The sequence below is a fragment of the Electrophorus electricus genome, chromosome 23 (assembly GCF_013358815.1).
Source record: "Electrophorus electricus isolate fEleEle1 chromosome 23, fEleEle1.pri, whole genome shotgun sequence".
Lineage (NCBI taxonomy): Eukaryota > Metazoa > Chordata > Actinopteri > Gymnotiformes > Gymnotidae > Electrophorus > Electrophorus electricus.
In genome coordinates, this window is record NC_049557.1 from 11149772 (window position 1) to 11174261 (window position 24490).

Here is a 24490-nt window from a genome sequence, read left to right on the forward strand (position 1 = left end):
AGGATAAAGCTTTTGTTTAATAAATAAATTCACTGCATACGATAAGTCTTTAAAGGCTAAAACAGCAGGGTTTGAGAACAAAAGATACAGTGTAATTACAGCATTCATACAGCAAAACAAGAAATAGATTTATGAACACAAACAACATACAAACGGTACATTTAACTGGAATGAAATGTTTAGTAGATGTTTGTCTTCAGTTGCAGAGGTGGCGTTGTTGTGGATTAATGACCATCAAACATTCAAAGAATTGGTTCAGTTTCGTTCCAGCTCACAACTGCATCAGGCCATCTGCAATACACACACACACACACACACACACACACACACACACACACACACACACACACACACGTTGACTGTTATTTTTAATGATACTACAGTTGCCATTTGGGTTCCTAGCTTGACTTATGGGAGAAGGATTGCGCAGATGGGTTTTTATACAGCGACCAGACTATTTCCGATTTAAGCACATTTTCCACACATTGCCTTTGTGCAGGTGTACAGAAGATAACAGATACTGCAGACAGAAAGTTAGAAGATAAAGGTTTATATCTGTCTAACCAGCAGAAACCTTAGAAAACCTCACTCATATTGTGATACTGTGTGGCAATTTATTTACATTGTTTCAGTCCTAAAAAAAAATGTTGTTCCTCACTCCTCATTTCAGCAAAGGCAGGGCTTTAAACATACTGCAGTCATTAGAGCAAGTCTGGCCTACTGACAGTCATTGCTCAGTCTGCAGGGGGCTGGTAACAGAGAGCTGAGCGACACACTGACCTGGTCCTGATGCAAAGCTCCAGGGGAGGTATGAGGTCAGAGTTCACGTCCCTGGAGTCAAGGGTCATTACAGCAGAGTCGGGATCTGAACAATCACACAGGCAAAGAAACACTCAGCTTGTACCCTGCAGACCTACAGATCTGAGACCAATACCCTCATTCAGATAGTCAGAATTAAAATAGCACTGTAGCAAAGGCTAAGGACAGCAACCATGGCTGGTCTAGAACCGTTGTGTAACCCAGGTTACGGTCTCCATCACACCACCCTCTTGTCTATCACACTGACATCTCCTGTGCTTTGACATTCCATGTGTCCCTCCTGCATCTACCCTGCATCCAGGGCCACAGTCCTACCCCTCACCAGGGGTTGACACACGGCTTCACACCATCCCCTCACAGTCCTGTAACCATGGGCACAAATATTATAGTACAGCAATCTGCTATATAATACCAGAATGTACTTCAAATCATCATTATCTAAGCAAAGTGTAAATCCTTTGTATTCCACTCTTTACAGTCCAAGGTTTCATTTCTAGTACTGCAGGCTCACTTCAAACGTCAGTGTTGTGAACTGCTAAAATCCTTTTTGTAGCTAAATTGGTTGTATTAGACAGATCACACAACCACACACACCCACCCACACCCCCTGAGCAGTACTGGGCCCCTCAATGCGGACCAACCCAAACTCACACACTGTTAATCTGATGGGCTCGAGCTGATTGGCCAGGCCGTCGTAGTAGAACAGGTCGAAGGGCTTCGGCTTCCAGTGGCTGGACGCGAGGTCCTCACACGCCGAGAACAGCACACTGAAGTGACTCTCGCTGCACACCACCCAGATGGGGAATCTGGGCATCTTCAGGTAAGATCCGACCTGGCGGGGTGAGGGGGGTGGAGAGCGTGCTGGGGTTTGGTCAGGGAAAGCAGCCCGTGTACTGTGAATACGCTGCGTGTTCTCGACTATTTAACAGCTACAGAGGAGTTTCTTACCTTACAGATATTATAATGCTCAAACAAAGACAGCAGTCCAATATCACAGCGTTCTTTGATCCCTTTGAGGAGGGTGAAGTTGCCGTTGCCTGAGTCAAGCCTCATTTCATCATCAAAGACGTTCGAAACGGCACGCCCACAAAGCAATAGGTTCACCAGCTCCTTATGAACAAAGAAATCAATCAAATGAAGCACAAAGGTTGGCTGAAAACAGCTTAACAAACTGACAATGTATAACATTTGAAAATGCAGAAACATGGAACCTTTTCTCCAGTATATGGTCATACTCTATATTGTTCATATATTGTAAACAGCACTCCAGATGAACACAGGGATATTCTGTGGAGGCTAAAATGAACTATGGAAGAGAGACTTTAACATGCAGGAGTTCACTGGAAGCTGAAGGATGTACAGTGTGCAGTAAAGGGAAAGACACAATGAGCAGATATAAGTACAGAGGAGAGTCACGGAGACTCAGGTCTGCTGACTCTGTTCCAACTTTCCTACTGCTGTTAAGTATGCAACACGATAAAGACAAATTTACTATAATGCACGATTCCAAATACACACAATTAAAGTTTTGTGATTTGCTCAATCGCTTAATACAATAAAATAAAACAAAGAAAAAACAAACTCCAAGGAATTTCGCCTTCATCTTTATCAAGGAAGTCCTCATTTGTCCTAGTGCAGCTCCCAGTATACCTGCTGCATGTATGCAGACTGTCTTGTGGGTTCCAAGGACTGGATTAAGAAACCATTGGTCTATATGATGGTGTATGTGAGAAGTCTTTGGGTGGGGTGAGCACCCCCTGCTGGAGGCACTGCGTCAGGTTCATGAGGCTGAACTATGATGTTGTGTTTCGCTCGTTACTCGGATACATTTGCTAACCTGTGTGCAGTAGCCATGAGCTCCGATGAGGCTGGCGGTGGGCATGTCCATGTCAGCCCTCGTCCTGCCGCACAAAAGAAGCAACCAATTACTCGCCTGTCCAAAGCCAGAAATGGATCTATTTTAGGTGGCAGAGTGCGTGCGGCGGAAATGGAGCGTCACCCTTGAGTGGTTCTGGAGAGCACAGCGGAGAGGATGAGCAAAGCGCAGCCGAAGGGGCCTGTCTCAAACTGAACAGAGCGCAGATCAGACAGCAGCCTCGGGAAACAGGAAGGACAGCTAATGAGAGGTAGCACCCAGCATACATCACTGGACCTCCCTCACACTGATCTGAAGGTGTGATGTAAACCTTACTCATAGGTTAAATATGTCGGCGCCTGAAGTACAGACTGGTGTAAACGTAACACAATGCCCATTTTAGCCTCACCTGTTTAATATTCTCTTCAAGCAGTGCTTTTAAGTCATCTAAACTCTCCACTTCCATGCAGGTGATCTGTAGAGACAGGAACCACAGGTCAGGAGGAAGTAGACACAGGAATCCAGCCACAGGTCAGGAGGAAGTTTCCTTCACAGTGACCTGAGGGACACTTTCAAAACCTCTCTGCTCAGCTTTGCTTCTAATTAACCCTTAACTCTGTGCCTTATTTTTTGACGTTTCATTCATTTTATATTTTAGCTTTTATTTTTATCCCATTGTATTTTTATACATTATTTGCTTTATATTTATTTCTATTATCTTAATTTATTCCATTTCATTTTGCTTATTTTAACCTTGCTGTTAAAAAGAACTATACAAATTAAGCTTATTTTTCTCCTCATTAGTAGAAATGTCTCTTTCTCACACTGAACCTGGCCAACAGCCGGTGTGTTGTGTGTCCAGTTCTCAGCGTGGTTTCTCTTCAGACAGCAGAAAGGCAAACGTATGGTAAAACAGATCAACACACTGCCGACCTCACGGCTGATGCCTGAGGCGTTAAAGTGTCATCACAGTCGCTCTCCAGTGCTGTGGGAAGCAGTGTGTCATCTGGTGCTGATAACAAAACCCTGACCGTGCTGCACTTCTGAACAAGCAGGCTTCTAAGGTCATAAATGGAGAACACCCTCTAGATAAAGCTCACGGTGTCGGAAACAGCCAATATTTTCTCTACCGCTTCTTTCCCTCCCCTAATGAAACTCTCCAGCATTTTTGATTTTTAGAGCTAAAGGTCCGTCTTGTGAGCATCCATGCTGCTCACCTGCTCCAGGACGCCGTCGGATCTGTAGTGACCCACTGGTGTGAAGAGCCTTCGGCCTGAGTTTCTGCAGGTGAAACATGTGGATGAGGAGCTGGTCACCACACCATATAGCACTAAAACCTCTCAGAAGTAACTCAGGTGTTTACATGGCAACGATTGCCTTCTTCCTGCCTCCGGCCCTCCACAGGATCTCCACCACAGCCTCAGTCAGGCACTTCGTCCTCACAGCGTCTGAAACCTGCAGCCTACTGGACATGTTCAGTAAATCACAGTTTAAACACATACCCACCTATTACACCTATAAATTATATAAAATGCAAATTTACAAGCAGGAATCACAGCACGTTTTGAATTTCAACAGAATTAAATGCAGACAACAGTAAAATAACTTGGCAAATACCTCAGAAAATATATTTGAAATATTTCACTCAGAGCCACTGTGCTTACTCGGACTGGAAGTCACTGACGCGTCCTTCGAACAGAAGCTTCTGGAGAACAGTGGCCTGAACAGCAGCAAGCACCCCACACGGCCCTCCCTGGTCACACACACACACGACATGCTCTCTTGGACATGCCTCCATTACTAAGGTCTTGCACTCAAATGCTTATTATTTACATACTTCTTACTTAATTGCTGGTTTTGAGTTTTTTAGGGTTTATTAAAAACTAAAAATAGTTCACTAAGTAAATTAGTAAATTAAAACAAAATTGAAACCAACAAGGAATGTCCATGTCTAATTCCACTACCACACCTTGACAAGCGACATTTCTTGTATTCATGTTGATTGATAATGATATGGATCAATAATATGGTCGTGACATGTTCATTTCCCCAGTAAGAGGAGCTATGAGCTGTTTATGCCCCTAGTCTGTGTCTTTGTACGAGACACAGCGTCAGTCTTCCACGTGTGGGCGGTACCTTCTTCTGCACAAAGCCATATCTCATATCAGGCGTGTCCGAGAAGCTGAAACTCTGCTGTTTCCACTCCGTGCTGAAACAGCTCATGGGGGAACCAAAGATGAGCTCTTTCAGGGCCTGAAATAAAGGATCAGATAACACCATCATTCTGTGTTGTATATTCAGGTTTTGTTTTTGTTTTTATCCCAACTTACTAATTCGGTCATATTCAATTCCCACCCATCAGGTAAGTCTCCTCTGTCACACCACAGCTGCCAACCAGGGAGGGTGAGGGCTGTCACGTGCTTCTTACATGCAGCCAATCACAACACTGTTTTGAGCTGCAGCTTATACAACATCAGGGGGCAGTTACATACTCTCAGAATAGCACTATCCGTCCCTTTCCGAAGCATGAGTTCACAGACATCAGTGATTGGCCAGTGTTGCGGTGATTGACGGGGAGAGTGAGTATGCCACACCCCCTCCCTGAGAGCACGGCCAGTCTGCTCTCTGGGGTTGGTGGGACGCTTTGTGATGGCAGCCCTCTATCAACCAGTGGTGACATGAACGCACCTGTCTGTGTAATCTATAAAGACCCGTACATGTACCCTGTAGAGACCCGTGCGTGTACCCTGTAGAGACCCGTGCGTGTACCCTGTAGGGACCCGTGCGGGTACCCTGTAGGGACCCGTGCGGGTACCCTGTAGGGATCCATACGTGTACCCTGTAGAGACCTGTTACCATGACAACTTGCTTCAGCTCAACAACTTGTTCCCATTAGCTCCCATTCACTGTTCACTTCAGTTTCATTTCTCAGTAAACTTCTCATTTCAGAGATGGCGTAAGTGAATGTAGCTTACAGCAGCTGTCTGCAAGTCCATGGGCTGGTTGCTCAAATGTTTTTGAGGTACCGTGTTACTGATTGACACTGCAGACAGACCACGCAAGTCCTCATCGTCTAGATCGTCTAAAAGGCAAAGCAAATGAAGACAATCATCAGACACTTCAGACTGAATGAGTTTCCAGTCAAACTCAAGCCACATTCATCGATAAAAAATGTTTCCACAAGTCTCAACCACGCTTCTCTCGGAGGGCCCAGAGGATGGAGAATTTCATGCAGTGCGCTTTTATTACAGTATGTATGAACCACACCACTACAGAGCACTGCAGACAACAACAGAGACAATATCACAGATGACACTGTGCAGTTTGACAGGCTCTGGACCATGAAGTATGAAGTGTGGTAGGTGGAACATTAAAGCTGCTCTACCCAGAACCACTTCCATGTGGAGAGCGCCCTCTCCTGGACTGCATCCTGATGTGTTCCTGCAGAGGCAACAGAACAAACTTTTAATCCAGAGATTGGACTCAGAACATCTGTATAAATACACAGCCTCATGTCACAAGAACTAAATATTTTAACATCCATCAGTGCTCGTATGCAAGAACACAAGTAAACACGTGAACTGAAACAGACCAAGTGAAGCTCACCTTGGGGACCTAACTCTCTGCATTCTGCCAAGGCCATTGCTGTGTGCGATTGGTCTGTTGGAACCGAGGGCTGTGCTTCGGTCTCTCGCGGAGGGGACAGTCCCATCAGAGTCGGTGTGGCTGGCGTCCGCGCCGACGCTTTGGCTCAGCCTGCCTTCTCCTTCTGAATCATACTCAGACTTGTTTAACAGAGAGAACGAACCCGGGGACTTCCTGGCAGATCGCTTCCTACTGGTTTCCTATGAAGAGAAACCATATTCCCCATTATTTTTTTTATCCTCATTATTTTTTATCTATGGATAAAAAAGTTAGCCAGGAACGCTTTCTGACAGAATTTGAAATGACAGCAGACAAAATAAAATGGAGATGAAAAAACTCAAAGCTGAAACTGGAAATTAGTAGTAGCACCTCTTCAAAAGAAGCACTTAAAAGATCACCCTAAATTAGTGTAAAAAAATGTTATGTCCTAGTTTTCCATGCTTGGAACACACTTTTGGCTAACAGGCAAAACACCTCAACATTAAAACACCTCAACACTTTCAATGCATCATGGACACATCCATGCAGTCTAATTTGGCACCAAAGACGCACAGCATTTTAGCAGAATAAAGCACTAAAGGCCTGAAGCCTGAGGGTAACGGGATGCCAACTGGATAGACCTGGATGGAGGCAACCACGGGGCCTGACATGATGCCTCTCCTTGCTTGGCTGCGTGTGTTGCCCAGGCTGTCCGGCTTGGACGTCTTCCTCTCCGCAAAGATGCCGTCCTGGCTGGAGGAGGAGGGAAAGACGTTCCTCTCGCTTGCTGAAAGGAAGGAACTGCTGGAAAGGGGCTTGGAGCGCTTTGGTGAATGCAGCTCTTTGGCTGGAGATGCTTTTAGCTGGGCTAGAACACTGCTCTCTGATTCACTGTGAAGAATTTTAACAAACACCGAGTTAACAGAGCCAGGATCAGGCAAACGCTTAAGGTCATCTTTCTTATCGCTTTGATATTTTGACTGATATCACTCAATATTCTGAAGGAGTTGTTACTGTTATAGAGAGAAAGCCTCTTTTTACCAGCAAGTAAATGAAATATTTAGCCAACAAAGCAAATGCACCATACATGTTTAATTCTACCATCTTTCAAACATCTAACAAATCTATCAGTCAGGTAATATAAACCAGGTACTCCAAATCAATCTTTCATACCGATGTATCTAACCAAGATGTCGCCATATTCTGATATACAATTATATTTGTGTTGTTAGTGGTGGGTTATTTCTCTCTGTAAATACTGTAGGTTAGTTAGATACCTAAAATTGTCGCTGTGCAGATCTGCAAGATCTTGGTCCCTCCTGGCATATTTTGTAACAGAGGGTAACTCTTGCTCAGCTAGAAGGGTTTTGTGGTCCTCAAGCGGACATCTCTTAGCGTCCACACTGTTTCTCAGTCGCTCCTTTACCATGATCTCCAACATGGATTTCAGAGGTTGTTCTTCAGACTAAGCACAGAAAACAATGAAGCCAGACAGATTTGATACAATTCTTCATTATTTTACATATAACACAACCAAACTGATCAAAGTGCGTCAGCTCTTACCTTATTCTTTTTGTACAGAGCTTCTAAGTGAAGGATTTTCCGCAGATCTGACCTGTTATTGATGCTTAAATTAGTTCGTGGGAGCTCCTCTTCCAAACAAGCAATTGTTTTCTTCAGACCCTAAAAATCATATTTACACACAGGTAGCGTTAACGTTAAAAGTTAAGACAAAGTACATCTTAAGGAGAAAAATAACTCTGAATGCAGCTTTGTGCGTATGTCATTTAGCATTGTTTTTTACTGAGAGAAAAAGTTGTCTTGCACTTGAAGTGATTGCTAGCTCGAAACACAGCGAGCAGCTAGCTAACATTAGCATAACAACCCGTCCTGATTTCATGTCCTATTAAACACGCAGTTACCTAACCAGCTGGCTAACGTATTTTAATTATTCTTCTGCCACCCACCTTCCGACTGAGATATTCCCGTACAAGAGAAGCAGCGACTTCCTCCACATCTTTACCCATGATGACTGACAGAAAGTCGGAAGAATGAACACAGACGAAGTTAGCCGAGCTGGCTAACTGTTAGCTAGCTAGTCAAAGCGACAAGCTTGGTAGCCAACTAATGATCTAATAACTTTTCATATAGCTAGCTAACAAAACTAGTGTTTCATTAGTACCAGTCGTGGTACTCACGTTTCAGACAAAATGTTACAGCATTTTGGCAATATTTTAAGATTTGAAGATTCTCTGAGCGGTCCAGTCATGTAGCTACCTCGCGTTAGCTACCTCGTTTGGCAGTGTTTGTCCGTATCTATAGTTACCGGCTCTGATCCCCCGGCTTTAGTTTGATATCACAGCGCCACCTTGTGGGAGACATAAGTCTCTTGGGTCGTAGAAGAAGGCAGGCTGTATGTTCCTCATTTCGACTGCCAGGCTGTCTGAAAGGCAGCATCATTAATATCAGGAGAAATTTAATTCTGATATGGTGCGTTATGGGTAAAACAAAAATATCCTATTTCTGAAAGTACAAATACACAGTCTAATGTATATTCATATGCACTGGCAAATTGAAAATACTTTTATTGTTCTAACAGAAATGACAGTATGTAATAGAAACGTTTGTATTAATCACAGAAGCCATTTAAGTGTTTTATTTATTTTATTATAAGTTTACAAATCACAAAGTTTTTCTATACTAAAATCACTTTATGCAAACTTTAGCAGAGTGTTTACGAAGTACTCCCAGTACTTTTTGCTTTAACATAAAAACACATGGGGATATGAAAATGTGAACAATAATTCAGAAAATTAAATTACACAGTGAAATAAATCTGAATTAGAGTTGTTCTGAAAATGTAAATGATATTACTCCTTTTTGAAATAAAAATAGAACAAAATATTGATGAAATAATCCACTATTATCCACTATCCGTTATGGTACCTGAACGACATCAAGAGGATAATCAAAGAAGAATCTCTAGAACCTGGAGGGGAGAACCTAGAACCTGGGGTTCATCATGGCACTCAGTAGAACATTCACACCACAGCTGGAGGCAGATCAAATGATACTGTCTCAGTCTGTGTTGGATCCAAATTTGAGACTGGTCCATTTTATCTTTCTCTAGCAGTGGGCCAATAGGCTGTGTAATGTTGCAGGCATTTTTATTAATTGTTGCTGACCACGGTAAGTAAATGTGATGTGTGTAAAATATTTGTTTAAATGACAAATGCTTCCTGGCTTTCTTTGTCACTCTATTAGATGTTCGGTTGACTCTGATGCAATAGAAAGACTTTAAAAATCTATTTTTGTTATTGTTGAAATAACTCATTTTTGATAATGTGTCGTCTAACTTATGGTAGAACAGCACATTGGTTTTGGCACAAATTCATCCAAAACACATAAAATCAATACAGAGTAAGTACAGCTTCCGTAAACAAGTGTAAACAACACTTGGCACTTGATCAGCGAGCATTGCCTTGGGAGGAATGGCAAAAAAAAATACAGCTCACATCCTACTTGTTTTTTTTTTGGGGGGGGGGGTTTTGGCCCGACCATGAGATATGAAATCCTTACAAATCAGAGAGAAAAAGGTGGAGAAAGTTCTGGAGAAGACAGGGCACATCAGTAATCCTCAGCTGGAAAAGGAGAGAGAGAGACAGACAGCATCGTAAGCCTGAGTAAGAGGAGTCTAGCTGATGAATGAGGAAAGACATACTGTTGTGGTTAGTAATAGGAGAACAGAACTGAGCAGGCAGCAGGTTAGTTGTGGACGTGGGCGGGGTTATGGACGTGGGCGGGGTTATGGACGTGGGCGGGGTTATGGACGTGGATCACGACCTTACTTTCAATTGTGAGGATGCAGGTGCTGGCGGCAGTGCCCCGGCTGTTCACGGCCTTGCACATGTACTCGCCCTCGTCCTCGGGGAAGGTCTCGGGCAGGTAGAGGCAGAAGGTCTCGCCTCGCTCGATGTACTGGTAGTCCTCACAGTCCTGCAGCAGCTCCCCCTCGAACCACCAGGTCACCTCTGGTTTGGGCTCGCCCGTGATCTTCACCGTGAAGCGCACTGGCTCGGCGTCTACCACTGACTGGTTCCTAAGGGGCTTCTTAAACCACGGCGCGCCCGAACGGTTGTGCTCCTCCTCGTCTTCGTAGGCCGCCGAGCCGTTGACGATGCTCCCCTCTTCCTCTTCCTCATCCTCCCTTTTCTGACAAGACACATGGCAAAGCATTTAACGTTATGACGGATTCGGTAAAAAGAAAACATGGTGGCACAGAATGTGAAGCGTGAGCAGCGCACAGGATGCGTCAGCGGCGTGGTGCGGTCCCAGCACTCTGGCGTGGGCGGGTCAGCCGTGAGGCAGCGACGTACTTTTTGGAGCGCGGCGTCGATCTCTTGCTGTTCAAACTGCATCCTCTGCAGCTTCTGCTCCTCGATCCGCCTCTTCTCCTCTTCCTCCCGAGCCCTGGCCATCTGCTGGAACCGCGCGCGCATGTCCACCTTCTGCCTGAACGGCGCATCCTCCACCTTAATGCGATCCTGCCTGTCCTCGTCCTCGTCCTGCGGAACCGCACGAAAACACATCCCTCGTCTTTTGTGTGTGTGAAGGTGAAACCCGGCACTGAGGACTCCTAGGAGGCCCTACCTCCATGCAGCGCTCAGCTTCGCGCACTTTGATCTCCTCGTCAACGGCCTTCCTCCTCGCTCTCTCCTCTTCGATCTTCTTCTGGATCTCCTCATCAGTCAGCTGCTTGATCTTCTCAAACTTGACCTTCAGGTTTTTGGCCTGGATGGTACCAGTTCTCTTCAGCTTCGTGAGCTCCTCATACTCCGTGCTCACCACCTCTGAGCTCTCGTTGATCTCCTCCTGGAACAGACAGCAACGATGGATCACATGTGAAATCTAACACATATCTCAACACTCCTGGATGAGCTGTCAGAGCGCACAGGTGTTCAGGTAAATGTCTTCACATCCCTCGTGACCTGGGCTGTAAAATACTGATTACACACATGGAAAAGACAGAATTATATTATACATTTTTCTTTCCTTTTTTATATTTAAATCTTTAATTCACAAGAGAAGAGTTTGATCAGTATAGATTTAATTACTTTAATAGTTTGAGAGTCTTTATGGTGTCATGCAATACAGAACAAGGTTTTTTTAAATGTAGTTACAGAGAATTAAAAACACACAGGTATCTTCATCTTTATTTTCCCCAACAATCCCACAATCTTGCCTACCCAAATGCCCCCTCCCAACATCCCTCCCTGCCCTCATAGAAACCCACCCGACAACCCACCCTTTCTCTCCCGAGGACCACCCAGAAACCCACCACTGCATATCCACCAAGCATCGAGGACACAGAAGAGCAGGCTTGGCATTGTGACCATGCTGTAGATGTGCTGTTTGTGTCTTAGCAGTGGTAGCTTAGTGGTTAAGGTACTTGACTTGTAATTAAAAGGTTATTGGTTCAGGTCCCGCCACTATTGGGCCCCTAAGCAAGACCCTTAACCCTCAATTACTGAGGTTGTACTCAGTCACAGTTGTAAGTTGCTTTGGATAAAAAGTGTCAGCTAAATGCTGTAAGTGTAACCGCACGCGTCTCCTCACCTCTAGATGTGGTGTTTGTGTCTTAACCGCACACGTCTCCTCACCTCTAGATGTGGTGTTTGTGTCTTAACCGCACGCGTCTCCTCACCTCTAGATGTGGTGTTTGTGTCTTAACCGCACGCGTCTCCTCACCTCTAGATGTGTTGTTTGTGTCTTAACCGCACGCGTCTCCTCACCTCTAGATGTGGTGTTTGTGTCTTAACCGCACGCGTCTCCTCACCTCTAGATGTGGTGTTTGTGTCTTAACCGCACGCGTCTCCTCACCTCTAGATGTGGTGTTTGTGTCTTAACCGCACGCGTCTCCTCACCTCTAGATGTGGTGTTTGTCTTAACCGCACGCGTCTCCTCACCTCTAGATGTGGTGTTTGTCTTAACCGTACGCGTCTCCTCACCTCTAGATGTGGTGTTTGTCTTAACCGCACGCGTCTCCTCACCTCTAGATGTGGTGTTTGTGTCTTAACCGCACGCGTCTCCTCACCTCTAGATGTGGTGTTTGTGTCTTAACCGCACGCGTCTCCTCACCTCTAGATGTGGTGTTTGTCTTAACCGCACGCGTCTCCTCACCTCTAGATGTGGTGTTTGTCTTAACCGCACGCGTCTCCTCACCTCTAGATGTGGTGTTTGTCTTAACCGCACGCGTCTCCTCACCTCTAGATGTGGTGTTTGTCTTAACCGCACGCGTCTCCTCACCTCTAGATGTGGTGTTTGTCTTAACCGCACACGTCTCCTCACCTCTAGATGTGGTGTTTGTCTTAACCGCACACGTCTCCTCACCTCTCCCATTTCTTGCCGCAGCTGTTCATACTCTTTCTTCTCCATCTCCATTTTCTTACGCCGTGCTTCCTGTTTCCTCTTCCTTTCTTTCTCTTCCTTCATCTTCAGCAACTCCTCAAAGTTGATCTCCAGTTTCCCAGGATGCACTGCTTCATGTGACTCGGTTCTCACCAGGCTGCCATCGTCCTCATCCAGGGCCTGTCCAGCACAGACGAACACGTGCAGCCCATCAGCGCAAGCAGGCACCTGCATGACCTGCATGACCTTTATGACCTGCGTGACCTGTGTGACCCGCTCAGTGTATTAGTTTCCCTTCCCTCCAGTCATCCAATCAGTCACGCTTACCTAGGGCTTTTGCATTTTATCCCAAACTCTCCTCTTTGCTCATATTAAAATGTTCACTTAGAAACAGTAAGTATTGCATGCTGAATAATCTGTAAATATGATGAATTATCTGTAAATATGCTGAATTATCTGTACAATGATTTGTGGCTACATATGTTTTCATAAGAAAATGAACTAAATTTACAAACCATTTACACATTTGAACATGCAGCTACAGTCATAATTGTGCATTGCGCAATTACATAATTGTGTATTGTGCTCATAAAACTGATATTAAAACTATAAGAGCAAATGACTTTTAAATCATCAAGCACATAGATCAGACACTCATTCTGGTAAAACACGATGAATAAACAAAACCAGGTCATGCACCGACCAGCATGAAATAAAACATCAGAGCCTCTTGTTCTACTCTGACTGCTGTCAAGTAGTTTCATATCAGTGTGCCAAATATCAAGCACTGTGTTATAAACTGGTTATGTCCAAGTGTGCTGGTAATTTCTACATTTAATGATAAAAACAATTGGACAGCACTCAAATAATCTGCAATACATTTGTTGGACCCAAACACAAATGTTCTCAGGCCTTCATCAGCGTGTACATAACACTCCAACCACCAGCTCACTGGTATCGTTCACCTCAGCTAAATATATTACAGATTATATGAGCACTGTCTGACGGTTTTTATCCTTGATTCCGTTTGTGGATTTAGTGTGTTAGAAGGAAATTTAGAAAAAAAAAACTTTTCGGAGTGCGGCCTATTTTTGGATCATATCATGTCACAGTGTACCAGTTTTCATCTGAAAAGGTGCCTTACTTCTTCTCGAAACGCAGTCATGTTTTCCTGATCCGGGGACAGGCTCTTCGGAAACACAGCAGAACAGAGAAGCATTGCAGGTATACCATCTGAGCACACTTTCATGAGAGGTGTTGATGTTTGCTATTAAAAAAGGTAATTTGAATTAGGAACTTTGTGTTAAGGGTAAATCTGTGTTTGCTATGTGTGAGCACTACTGGGATTCCTGCTTGCTCAGTTTCGCTGCACTCTGTGCAATAACAACAAAGGTATCTATCTATGTATCTAGAAAATACTGAGTAACAACTTGTGCGCTCAGATGATATGGTACCATGCAGAGCAAACAGACATCATGCAGTGACACCCACTACGCTTGTGTTACATTTAGGAAAAGTTATGATCATATCCAGAGAGACAAACAAGCAAAACCTTTTAAAAATGCATGAAATTGTCATCATGGTTACACCCACTCATTCTCTTCATGTGCTGGCCTTCCGTAGACTCTAGTTCCAACTTGCCTGATCTACGTAATCAGTGGTCTGGGATTGTCTGAGGGTTAGAGCAGGTTGGGTTAGGTTAGGGTCCAGGACCACCAGGACTGGGCATTCCTGGCTATATAACGGAAATCACGGCCCCATCTAGTACAGTACACAGGGCGCAAGAGCTGTTATTACAAGCTGTAGAGCACTACAGTGAGTAGAAGGCCATTTCCGACATGCTCGGTTTATCTTAGCTCGATTAGCTAATGCAGGCACGTGGAGAGCAGCACCATGCTGCCAGACCCACACAAACCCCTCAGTGCAGGTCCCTTGGCCACCCTGTCAGCCCTGTACCATGTTCTTGCGCGCCTCGGCGAACAACCTCTTCTCCTCCTCCAGGCGATGCCTGGCCTCCTCCTCTTTCCTCCTCTGCTCTTCCTCACGCCGGTGCCTCTCCAGCTCCTCGAAGCTAACGACCAGCTTCCCAGGCTCGGCCCCGGTGTCCGTGCTCATCGCGGCTAGCAGGACATCCTGGTCCTCATCTAAGACCTGCAAGCGGAGAAAGATGGGCACCTTGCAGATCACAAGTGCACCTGCGCACAGGAAGGACTGGGGACCTCTGAAAAGTTCTCAGCCTCTTTACGTCATCGTGAGAGGCGTCTTGTAAAGGAAGATGTAAAGACATTGTGCATGCAGGTTGTTTACTGTTTTTAATCTCTTTAAACAATGCAGATGTTTGGGATATTGTGTTATTCACATGCAGCCTGGGCTTGTTTGAAGCCCACACTTCCTGACTGTTAAACCTCAGATGACAGATGAGACTCAGTGAAAGCAGAGACATTATAATATGAGGAGACAAGCTACTGGTTAAAAAATGAAGGGGGAAACCTCCTAACATTGTGGAAGCCCAGTCTTCAATAAAAAGAACCAGTCGCCTTGTCAGTAAAGGAATAACCATGAAAGAGATAGGCCTGTCGTATTCTAGGTTCCATGCCTTCAAATCTTTGTCCCTCTTGTTGCGGAGATTTGCACATGCATAGAAGCTGGAACAACCTGGAAAAAAATCTACTTTTTTGCGTGTTTGGGGAAAAACTGGGATCTCTTTTCTCTTTCTTTTCAGCTTTTACCAGTGATTTGAAATATGTATTTGAAACAATTTGAAACTGTCCAGAGGCATTGCCAAGATGGCTGCCAAGTGGACAGACTTGCCTACACAGACTTTGGTGAAACTCAGTGACACATAAGAGTGTATCTAAGACCTTTAGCCACAACTCAACACAACTTGGTGTTAAGCTACCTTTACCCAGCATCATTTGAGTAAGTAACACATTTTCAGTGTTGAGGAGATTATTGTTCTCTCAGCCATGACATACATTTATTCACAGGGCAACAGAAAAATATGCATTATCTGTACTTTGTGCATTGTAACAGAGTACGTACTCTGACCACTCGCCTCTGTTAGGAACAACATCATGGTGTGATATGGGTACAGCTGTGGCTTGAAAGCAGTATATTAACAAGAATGCTAACAGGTCTAATGATTAAAGGCCTAGAACAGTTAGCAGTTAGCCAATTCATGCGACTTGATGGCTAGTAGCTTTTAATCGTGGATAGCCAAATTGGCCTATTTGGTCAGACCATCCCTTTAATGGGTCGTGAACATTCCACATGTTTGAGGTGATCTGAGGTGTGAGCACAGCTGAACTGACCATGCTCTTCCTGGCCTCAGCAAAGGCCTTCCTCTCCTCCAGGATGCGTCTCTTCCTCTCCTCTTCCACTCGTTTGTGTTCTTCCTCCACCCTCTGCCGCTCCAGATCCTCAAAGCTGAGCCTCAGTTTCCCTGGACGGACCTCCTCCTTCGCGTCCTGTTCGTTCATGTCCTCGTCATCCTGAGACTGAACAACCACAACAACGGGACACCCACACCAGTCAGTAATTTAGAGCTTCTAGATTTTTTTAGACAAGTCAAATAACATCAACTAACTAACTGTATTCTGGCTTGTTTTGAATACATTAAAATAGTGAGGGAACATTTAAAACTGACTGAAAATCAGATACTCATTGCAAACATGACATCCAGTGATAAAAAACAACATTTCAAGTTAGATTTAATAGGATCTTCAACAGACTGCCACCAACCCACTTTCTTCTGTGTTTCTTGAAAATGTGAGTTATATCACTCCAGAGTGACAGTTTTCATTGAAACAATATAAAATTGTTAGGTGTGAGTCACAGGTCAGACAGCCCAGCAGGCCTGGAAGCAGACAGGGACATACCATCCCAAGCTTGCCTTGGGTGCCAACAGGGATATACCAGCCTGAGCTTGCCTTGGTTGCAGATAGAGATATACCATCCTAAGCTTCCCTTGGAAGCAGACAGGAACGTACCATCTCAAGCTTGCTTGGTTTGCAGACAGGAATGTACCATCCTAAGCTTCCCTTGGAAGCAGACAGGAACGTACCATCTCAAGCTTGCTTGGTTTGCAGACAGGAATGTACCATCCTAAGCTTCCCTTGGAAGCAGACAGGAACGTACCATCTCAAGCTTGCTTGGTTTGCAGACAGGAATGTACCATCCTAAGCATGCCTTGGTTTGCAGACAGGAACGTACCATCCTAAGCATGCCTTGGGTGCAGACAGGAACGTACCATCTCAAGCTTGGCCTCATCAAAGGCCCTCCTTTCCTCCTGCAGCCTCCTGCGAGCTTCCTCCTCCGTGTGCTTCTTCTGCTGTTCCTGTCTCTCCTTCTCCTGCTCCTCAAAGGTCAGCCGTAACTTGCCCGGGGTCGCCCTCTCCTGCTCCTTTCGCTGATCCTCATCATCCTGGGAAGCCAGAATGAATCATGTCTGCTACGGGGAAGAATTGAGCTCATGACTCTGAAATGCTAACAACAGCAAGCAGCTCTAGCAGCTGAACTAAAGGAACCGTGATCGCTATTATATCTCTCAACAGTTAAATCAACTAAAATGTTTCTTTGTAAAAAATGTAGCACTCCCCAATCTCATTGAAAGTATAAACAAGGTTTCTTTAGATGGGTCCTGTTTCGGTGAGACAGTTTTAACGTTGTGTGTCATTTAATTTGACACTTCATCGAGTGTAGTCATCTCTTAGTCAATTACCACAACTTAGTAGCAAGTTGTGAATCCGTATACACGGTAGCATGATCAGAGCTGAAGGTGAACCTGGTTCGTGGCTACGGATCGGCGCTTGGCTTCTCGGAATGATTGCCGATTCTCATCGTATCTCTTCTTCTTCTCCTCCTCACTCCTCTTCTTCAGATCCTCTGCTCGGCTCCTCTCCAGGTCCTCAAAGTTCATCCGGATCTTTCCGGGCTGCTTCTGTGCTTTTGCCGGCACCACTTGGACCAGGAGGCTGTTGTCTCCTTCCTAGTTCCAGTCCCGGGACAATGAATCATGACTGATGTCTTTATGGAGTAATATAAAATGTATACACACAGGCAAGTGACTACATAAAACAAATTTCTATAATTACAGTCCTCAGAAAGAATAGGTTATCATGTGGGCAGTGATTAAGGTACTCGACTAGTAATCAGAAGGTTGCCACTGTTGGGCCCCTTAGCAAGACCCTTAACCCTCAATTACTCAAGATGTGTTCAGTCAGAATTGTCAGTCACTTTAAAAGTGTCAGATAAATGCCATAAATGTAAAAATAAATAAATAAAAGTAACATGACTGGCTCTGACTAAAAATAAAAACTACTAAGTACACACCGTTTCTAAGGCACACAGACACCTTGTCTGCTTACGTCATGTTGAGGATTTATTAAAATACATTTGCATTCCTGTGCGCATACTGTGTCAGCACACTCAGATATCCAGACAGACTACAGATAAGGACTGGCAGGAGGGGCCATTCCTTAGCCCAGCTGCCATTGTTTGCAGCAAGTTTGTCCAAGATAGAAGAGTCTGATTGCTCCAGAAAAGTGGCTGCCTGGCCATTGCCCATTTTAGTCTGTGTGGGAAACAGCTGCCAGTCACATGACGTCTGCACATGCCCGTGGCTGTTGTCTCTGGACTTCTCGGCTCCGAAACGTACCACCATGCTGGTGTTGACACCTCACCAGGTAACAGAGACAACTGGTAAGTCACTGCCACATTGTCTTAAAACAAACAAGCTTGTAGGAAGAGGTGACTCCCAAATAAACTAACATTTATTTGCTGATATTAATCTCCTGAAAAAGGACAATGCTGTGTAACCAGACTGTACCTTCAACTGGCTGCTGTAACATACTGTAGAAGTCTTGTACATGAAACCCAATACCACAGCTCATCATCAAGAAATGAGCATGGTTTCCTATGCAGTACTGGAGCCATTCTATCATTTATCCACCCATTTCATTGATCACAAAACCTTCTCTCATAATGGCATTCGTGTGTTCTGGGCCAGTGTACAGTACGTTACCTTACATTTACATTATACAGTACAGTAATGTAGGTTAGAGCCCAATATACCAATGATCTAGATTACTGTAGAAAAACAGGGATCACTGCTGATGACTAGAAGTACAAAACACATATAAGTTCAGACAACAATATGTGCAATAAACAATACCAGACAATAGCTAACAGCACTGTATGTCTAGATCTGTAAAGGTCGTGGCCCCCTCCAGCCACCAGAGGGAGGCCTTGAGTCAGGCACACTACTAATCAGGCTTGATGCCCAACAGCTTGGCTAGATCTATATAAGCCCAGTGACCCAGTCACTCACTGCTGGGTCTTTGCTAAAGTTTTGAGCCCAGTGCCTAGCTGGTAACTTTGGGTATTGAGGTCTGTGAGCCCTTGTGCTACACCTCTATTCTGCTCTGCGAGGGTGTCTGTGTTTTTACACGTCCCCTCCCCTCTCCAGTGTTCCCCTCTCGAGTCTGTCTCTCTCCCAAGGCTTCCCATAGCCGTTACAGTTCCTCCCTGTTTTTCTGGCTTTGTTTGGGAAGTTTTCCCCAGTGCACAGGGGCTGCCATTCCTCCCATGGCATCCTTGGCTCTCGCTTTTCCCACGCTTTGTTGTCCTCCATTCCTTTGAAGGGCGATATACACAGAGGTAGTTTTATAGCTTCCGCAGCCTAGCGGGTATTTGTTTGCCTTGCAACAAAGCAGCCAGGGTTCAAATCCCCACCTTTGGTTATTTACTTTTCTTGTTTTCCCGGTTCTACGATCGAACTGTTTGGCACACGGGTCCGCCATCATTAGCGTGTGGTTGCTCACCCAGTAGGCTGCCAGTGTCATCGCCTGGGCCCACGTTGGAGACCACTGAATAGACAGCCATATGTTTTTCCCTCCTGTGTACTTATCACTTTAAATTTTGTACTGCTTTGACAAAAGTGTACAATCACAGACATGCCAATAAAGCATTACGAATGAAAAATGAAACATTGCAAGGAAGGTGTTACATCATTGCAAGCGCATTGGTGTACTGAAGGGGTTAATCTTCCTACCCAGCCAGGTGTAATTCCAGAGAAATTCCAAAGTTTTGAAATGGTTGGCGCAAGTAGATCTTCAAATGGACTGAAGTAAACTGCCATGTATAATTATAATGATCTCTTCCCACTGAGAATACCAGCCCTGTGTTATCAAAATGATGAAGGTAAAATCAAAGGTATCTAACCACACTGACTAGCCACACTGACTAGCCACAGTATCTAACCACACTGACTAGCCACACTATCTAGTCACACTGAGTAACCACAGTATCTAACCACATTACCTAACCACACTGACTAACCATAGTATCTAACCACACTGACTAGCCACAGTATCTAACCACACTGACTAGCCACACTATCTAGTCACACTGAGTAACCACAGTATCTAACCACATTACCTAACCACACTGACTAACCATAGTATCTATTAACACTGACTAACCACAGTATCTAACCACACTATTTAACCCGACTGACTAACCACATGGCCTCACCTGTTCTGCTCTCTTGGCAAGCTCTTTCTGGATCTTGGCTTTCTCCAGGGTCTCCTGCACCAGTCGCTTCTTCCTCTCCTCTTCTGTCCTCTTTCTTTCATCCTCTTGTCTATGCTTCTCCATCTCAGCGAACTTCCCCTTCACGCTGCCTGTGGATGCAGCCAAACAGGACGATTGGTGGTGTTAACCAAGCCAAAGATGCAGCCATGCCGTTGTTGTAGGTCCAGAGATCCAGAGATCATTTCTGAAGCCTCGCTGTCGTTTCCTGTGACCCACCTGTGATTTTGGGCACGTATGACTTCTCAGGCTTGGCTGGTTTCACTTCCTCCTCTTCATCACTGGAGGTGAGCAGCTCTTTCATCTGAGGAGGATCAGACGCGGACTTGCGAGGTTAGAAAAATAATCTCAGGATTATCTGATTTACCTGGCTGCCATGGCGGAAACCATATTGCTCCCAGACAGCCCAGCCAATCATAATCCTGGTAAGAGCAGGACTAGCAGGCATATATGTCCTGCAGAAGAGGTTCTGATTGGACATCGCACTGTGACCCAGGTAGGCATCAGCGGTCTTTGCCACACCCACTACTGGAAGGCGTTCAAGGCACTACTGAGAATTTTGTTTGTTTAAAAAAGATTCCTGCAAGTAAACTTGAGTGTATCACATTAACTATGTCTGGAATTTGTGTTTACTGATATCTGGTCCTAAACAAATCACAGAGACCTGTATTAATATCTCTAAAGATATGTCTGTGTGTATTGGCACACAGGGAGCTGGCACATATGACCTGCAGTGGGGATTCTGATTGGACTGACTCACTGTCACCCAGGCAAGGATTGGTAGACTTTATCACACCCACAGGAAGCTAGCGCTTTACAGTGTCGAGTTCCGAGTCATGGTGATGGTGTGTGTACTGACTATTTGCTTTTTGCGAATCCGCTCTCTCTCTTTGATGTACTGCTCCTTGCGTTTCTTCTGCTCCTCCTGGCTTCTCTGGCGGTTCCTGTCCTCTCGGACCTTCTGCATGGCCTCAAACTTGCTCTTCACGTCCCCTTTGGCCAATTTAGGGACATAGGTCTTCTGCACATGTTTACGGGTATTCAGAAGTTTCTTTACAAATAACACAAAAGGACAAAGGGACAGTGAAAAATATTAGGAGGTATTTGAATGAGAAAATGAATATAGAAACATATTTTGCCACTTTAAACATGACGTGGTGAAATTCAGAATTATATTTACATGCTTAACCCGTACAATTGTAATTATATTTTCATATAATTTAAAATAAAAGTCCTACAGGTTAAGGATGTCGCACCTCTTGTTTTAGTGCAATGTCTGTCATGTTGGCCACATTCTTTTCTGCCTTTTCATCAGATAAGTTTCCCACGTCGTTCATTGTTTCCACCTCAGTAATGCTGGCCTCTGTGTCCTTCTGGGCCCTCTCACCCTTTCTCACCCTGCCGGTCTTTTTCGACGCTGCAGATTTGGTCTCCTCTGGTAAGTTTGCTTCACCGTTCACGTCTGCCTCTCGAGCCAAGCGGTTCACGTCAAGCATCTCCTTTGTGCTGAGTTTCTCTGGGCCAGCAAGGTCTGTCATGTTTCGTCAGGTGTCGTCACACGCAACACGTCGTCTGTGAGACAGTATGACGGGTTGGCTCTTGGTTCTTTCAGATGACGCCTGAACAGGGTGGCAAAAAAACAAACAAACAAAAAACAACCCACCATAATCTCACAAGACAGGAACCAGAACACAGCCACCCAAAAGCTTTAGTTCAGTATGGTCAGTAAGCAATTCCCTAATGCCATAAACTGAGGAAACAAAGTTCAAAACATAAAATTCATTAATCACTTATTTAGTTAATTCATTAACTAGGTAATTTCTACTAAATATTTGTTGTGTAACTAAAAAAGCACTACAGTATTTATTTTATTTACTAATAAAATCCCTCACTGAGATTCACCAATGATCTGGTATGCTGGCTAGAAGACCATGTACAGTGACACAACATTTGGTGTGCAGCTCTGTATCAAACTGCATTTCACACACTCTGATTGGCGGTTCAGTCAGTGATCTATGAGATGTGTCACTGGGTAGCAGTTGATGGGCCAGGCCCCAGGTTGAGTCCCAGTATAACGTGCAGAGCCTAATTTTAACCCCTGTCTGTGTAGGCCCATGTGACTCAGGCTATTTTTGAGGACAACTATGTGGAGAGGCTGAGAGGAGGTCAGCAACACACACACACACACACACACACGCACACACACACACAGGACAACTCTGAACTAGAGAATTCTGGGACCTTCTGTCAGATAATTATTTTTGTCCCAAAAGGCTACAATGTTATATCAACCACAGAATCAGTCTCGTCTGTAAAATCCATCAGGCAGGTGTGTTTGTCATATTTGTGGAATTTGAGGGGTTTTTAAGTTTAATTTTCAATGTGAAACAGATTTATGACAGTGGTTTATTAGTTTCTTATTGAAAGGCATATAGGGGGTCTCCTTGTAGGTGCTATAGTGTATTACACTAATTTATTACAATATAACCTACAAATTGTCCAGAGTCAGCATGACATATGTAAGTTAGTACTGCCACGATACCCAGTGATGTGGAAACCCACAGACAGAATACATACAAGGCTCCCTAGACAAGATCTGTTTGATACACCAGCTGAGGTTAATAGTGATATACTGATATATTGGTATCTAAGAATTTCTGCATTAACTCAACTTAATACAAAAATGAAATGGATGTACAAGGATGTTGAACCAGCATGTATGGGATGCTGGGCTGTTTGTTTGTTTTTGTTTGGTTGGTTGGTTGGTTGGTTTCACCCAAAACCCTGTTTAAGTGTTGGAGGAAAATGTTTGGCTCATATTAGCTCAACACATCATATAAGATGTGATGTCTACCTATTTAAGAACATTATCTGTCTGTCACCCAATCAGGGTAGTTAGTTGAAATGAACTTAGTCATGATCAGCCTATGGGGCTTAATTTATCACATTACATGTTACCTTTAACTCTTATTAAACACATATTCTTCTTAGCACATTCTTTCATGAATGCAAGAATGTACTTTTAGATTTAAGCTTATCCAGTATTTTTGCTTATCTGAGAGTTCTTTCAATTCTGTACATTTATCTTAAATACAGATTTTGTCTGTATTTTAGACTTTTTACGTAATGGATTAAATTAATCAACAAACACACTCATACACACTAAACTCTGAACTTTTTTTTTACGTTTCCGTTAATTATTTTAATAAGTAGCTAATTCAATAACTTGGTTAAGAGTCATTAAAAAGTCCTACCTCTTCACTTACACTCCTCTTGAATCTCATAAGAGGTCTCCCAAACCCGTAATCCTTATTCACCGGCGCGCTCTGTCCGTCGCCTGAACGGCAGATGAAGTTGCGTTTCGACTAGCGCGTTCTATAAACGTACCGATATATGGTCGCCGGCTACCGCATTCCGCACGCGTCACCACCATCCCAGCTGTCAAGACCCCCCCAACCCCCCACCCCCCCGCTTTTCAGCCCGCTTCCTCTTAGATTGTCGCGTTTTTGGCTTTGTTGACATCATTGCTACTAATTATTTAGAAACATCATCCACTTTAAAACTCTACGAGATGTAGCTGAACTTGATGTAGATTACGTTTTCTCAACTATCCCTCTTTGTTGTTTTACATTTTATTTATGTATATTTATTTCAGTTACTAAATATGAAGCACAGTTTGGAGAGTTGTGTTTCTACATTCCACATGTGCCTGTCCTGAACCTTCATTAACACAGGGTATGTTTGTGGGAGCTGTTTGGGAGGGAGGTAGACCTTATCTATGCTATTCCGGCCAGTACTGGACCTCCTGGTGATGACAATACACAGGCAGGGTGATAACCCGAATACCTCAGGCAGGCAGGACAGAATGCACAAACCGTTTATGGTGTCAGCACTGACACCCATGTCCATGCACCCGGAGTTGACCAAAACATTCCTGTGGTGTATCCACAGTCCTGCCTCACTTGTGTGCTTTGTGTTGTGACGCAGCTTTCTTCTCAGTGTGTCGGAGATGTGTAACGACTGAACCCAACACAAGACTCTTCTCCACATTTGGTGGACTACGGTGTTTAAAAACCCATTATGTCCTGTCATAGTGGACTGGGTGTCAGGTCCTCATTTCGGAGGTAGCCGTTGTATAGCCATTTGCTCCAGATCCTAGTGATGGCCTGTGCTCGCAGCTGCTGAGTCTGATCG

General features: G+C 44.4%; 2 protein-coding genes across 10 annotated transcripts; both read right to left on the reverse strand.

Annotated features, from left to right (window-relative positions):
- mindy4 (MINDY lysine 48 deubiquitinase 4) lies at positions 1-8601 on the reverse strand. 3 transcript variants are annotated; one of them, XM_027026265.2, is made up of 19 exons: positions 8497-8601; positions 8266-8330; positions 7862-7981; positions 7576-7763; positions 6940-7189; positions 6281-6519; positions 6060-6115; positions 5650-5756; positions 4811-4927; positions 4339-4427; positions 4038-4139; positions 3892-3955; positions 3084-3149; positions 2819-2886; positions 2657-2720; positions 1768-1929; positions 1471-1651; positions 781-865; positions 1-291 (listed from the first exon to the last, which is right to left on the reverse strand). In XM_027026265.2, the coding sequence occupies exons 2-19, from the start codon at positions 8323-8325 to the stop codon at positions 243-245; spliced, it is 2067 nt and encodes a 688-aa protein (XP_026882066.2). In that variant the 5' UTR covers positions 8326-8330; positions 8497-8601; the 3' UTR covers positions 1-242. The 3 variants fall into 3 exon arrangements, with proteins under 3 accessions (XP_026882066.2, XP_035378120.1, XP_035378119.1); XM_035522227.1 differs by having other exon boundaries at positions 4038-4136; positions 8266-8601; XM_035522226.1 differs by having other exon boundaries at positions 8266-8601.
- A 342-nt stretch (positions 8602-8943) lies between these two features.
- nexn (nexilin (F actin binding protein)) lies at positions 8944-23667 on the reverse strand. Of its 7 annotated transcripts, none has more exons than XM_027026246.2 (15): positions 23551-23666; positions 21553-21915; positions 21156-21347; positions 20516-20600; positions 20240-20388; positions 17490-17693; positions 16956-17129; positions 16018-16203; positions 14663-14857; positions 13851-13895; positions 12689-12886; positions 10949-11170; positions 10675-10863; positions 10147-10510; positions 8944-9939 (listed from the first exon to the last, which is right to left on the reverse strand). In XM_027026246.2, exons 2-15 carry the CDS (start codon positions 21832-21834, stop codon positions 9926-9928), a joined length of 2499 nt encoding a protein of 832 aa, XP_026882047.1. In that variant the 5' UTR covers positions 21835-21915; positions 23551-23666; the 3' UTR covers positions 8944-9925. The 7 variants fall into 7 exon arrangements, with proteins under 7 accessions (XP_026882047.1, XP_026882046.1, XP_026882050.1 ...); XM_027026245.2 differs by having other exon boundaries at positions 13851-13973; XM_027026249.2 differs by lacking the exon at positions 17490-17693 and having other exon boundaries at positions 13851-13973.
- Between the last annotated feature and the right edge of the window lie 823 nt (positions 23668-24490).

Coding starts and splice junctions, on each gene's coding strand:
- mindy4 (XM_027026265.2), bottom strand. CDS start 8,325: ATGGGTAAAGATGTGGAGGAAGTCGCTGCTTCTCTTGTACGGGAATAT. Junction 6,520..6,939: donor CCGTGGTTGCCTCCATCCAG/GTCTATCCAGTT, acceptor TTCTCTTCATAG/GAAACCAGTAGGAAGCGATC. Junction 292..780: donor GAGCTTTGCATCAGGACCAG/GTCAGTGTGTCG, acceptor TGTGTATTGCAG/ATGGCCTGATGCAGTTGTGA.
- nexn (XM_027026245.2), bottom strand. CDS start 21,834: ATGACAGACCTTGCTGGCCCAGAGAAACTCAGCACAAAGGAGATGCTT. Junction 16,204..16,955: donor ATGAGGCCAAGCTTGAGATG/GTACGTTCCTGT, acceptor GTGGTTGTTCAG/TCTCAGGATGACGAGGACAT. Junction 12,887..13,850: donor TGACTGCGTTTCGAGAAGAA/GTAAGGCACCTT, acceptor TGTGCTGGACAG/GCCCTGGATGAGGACGATGG.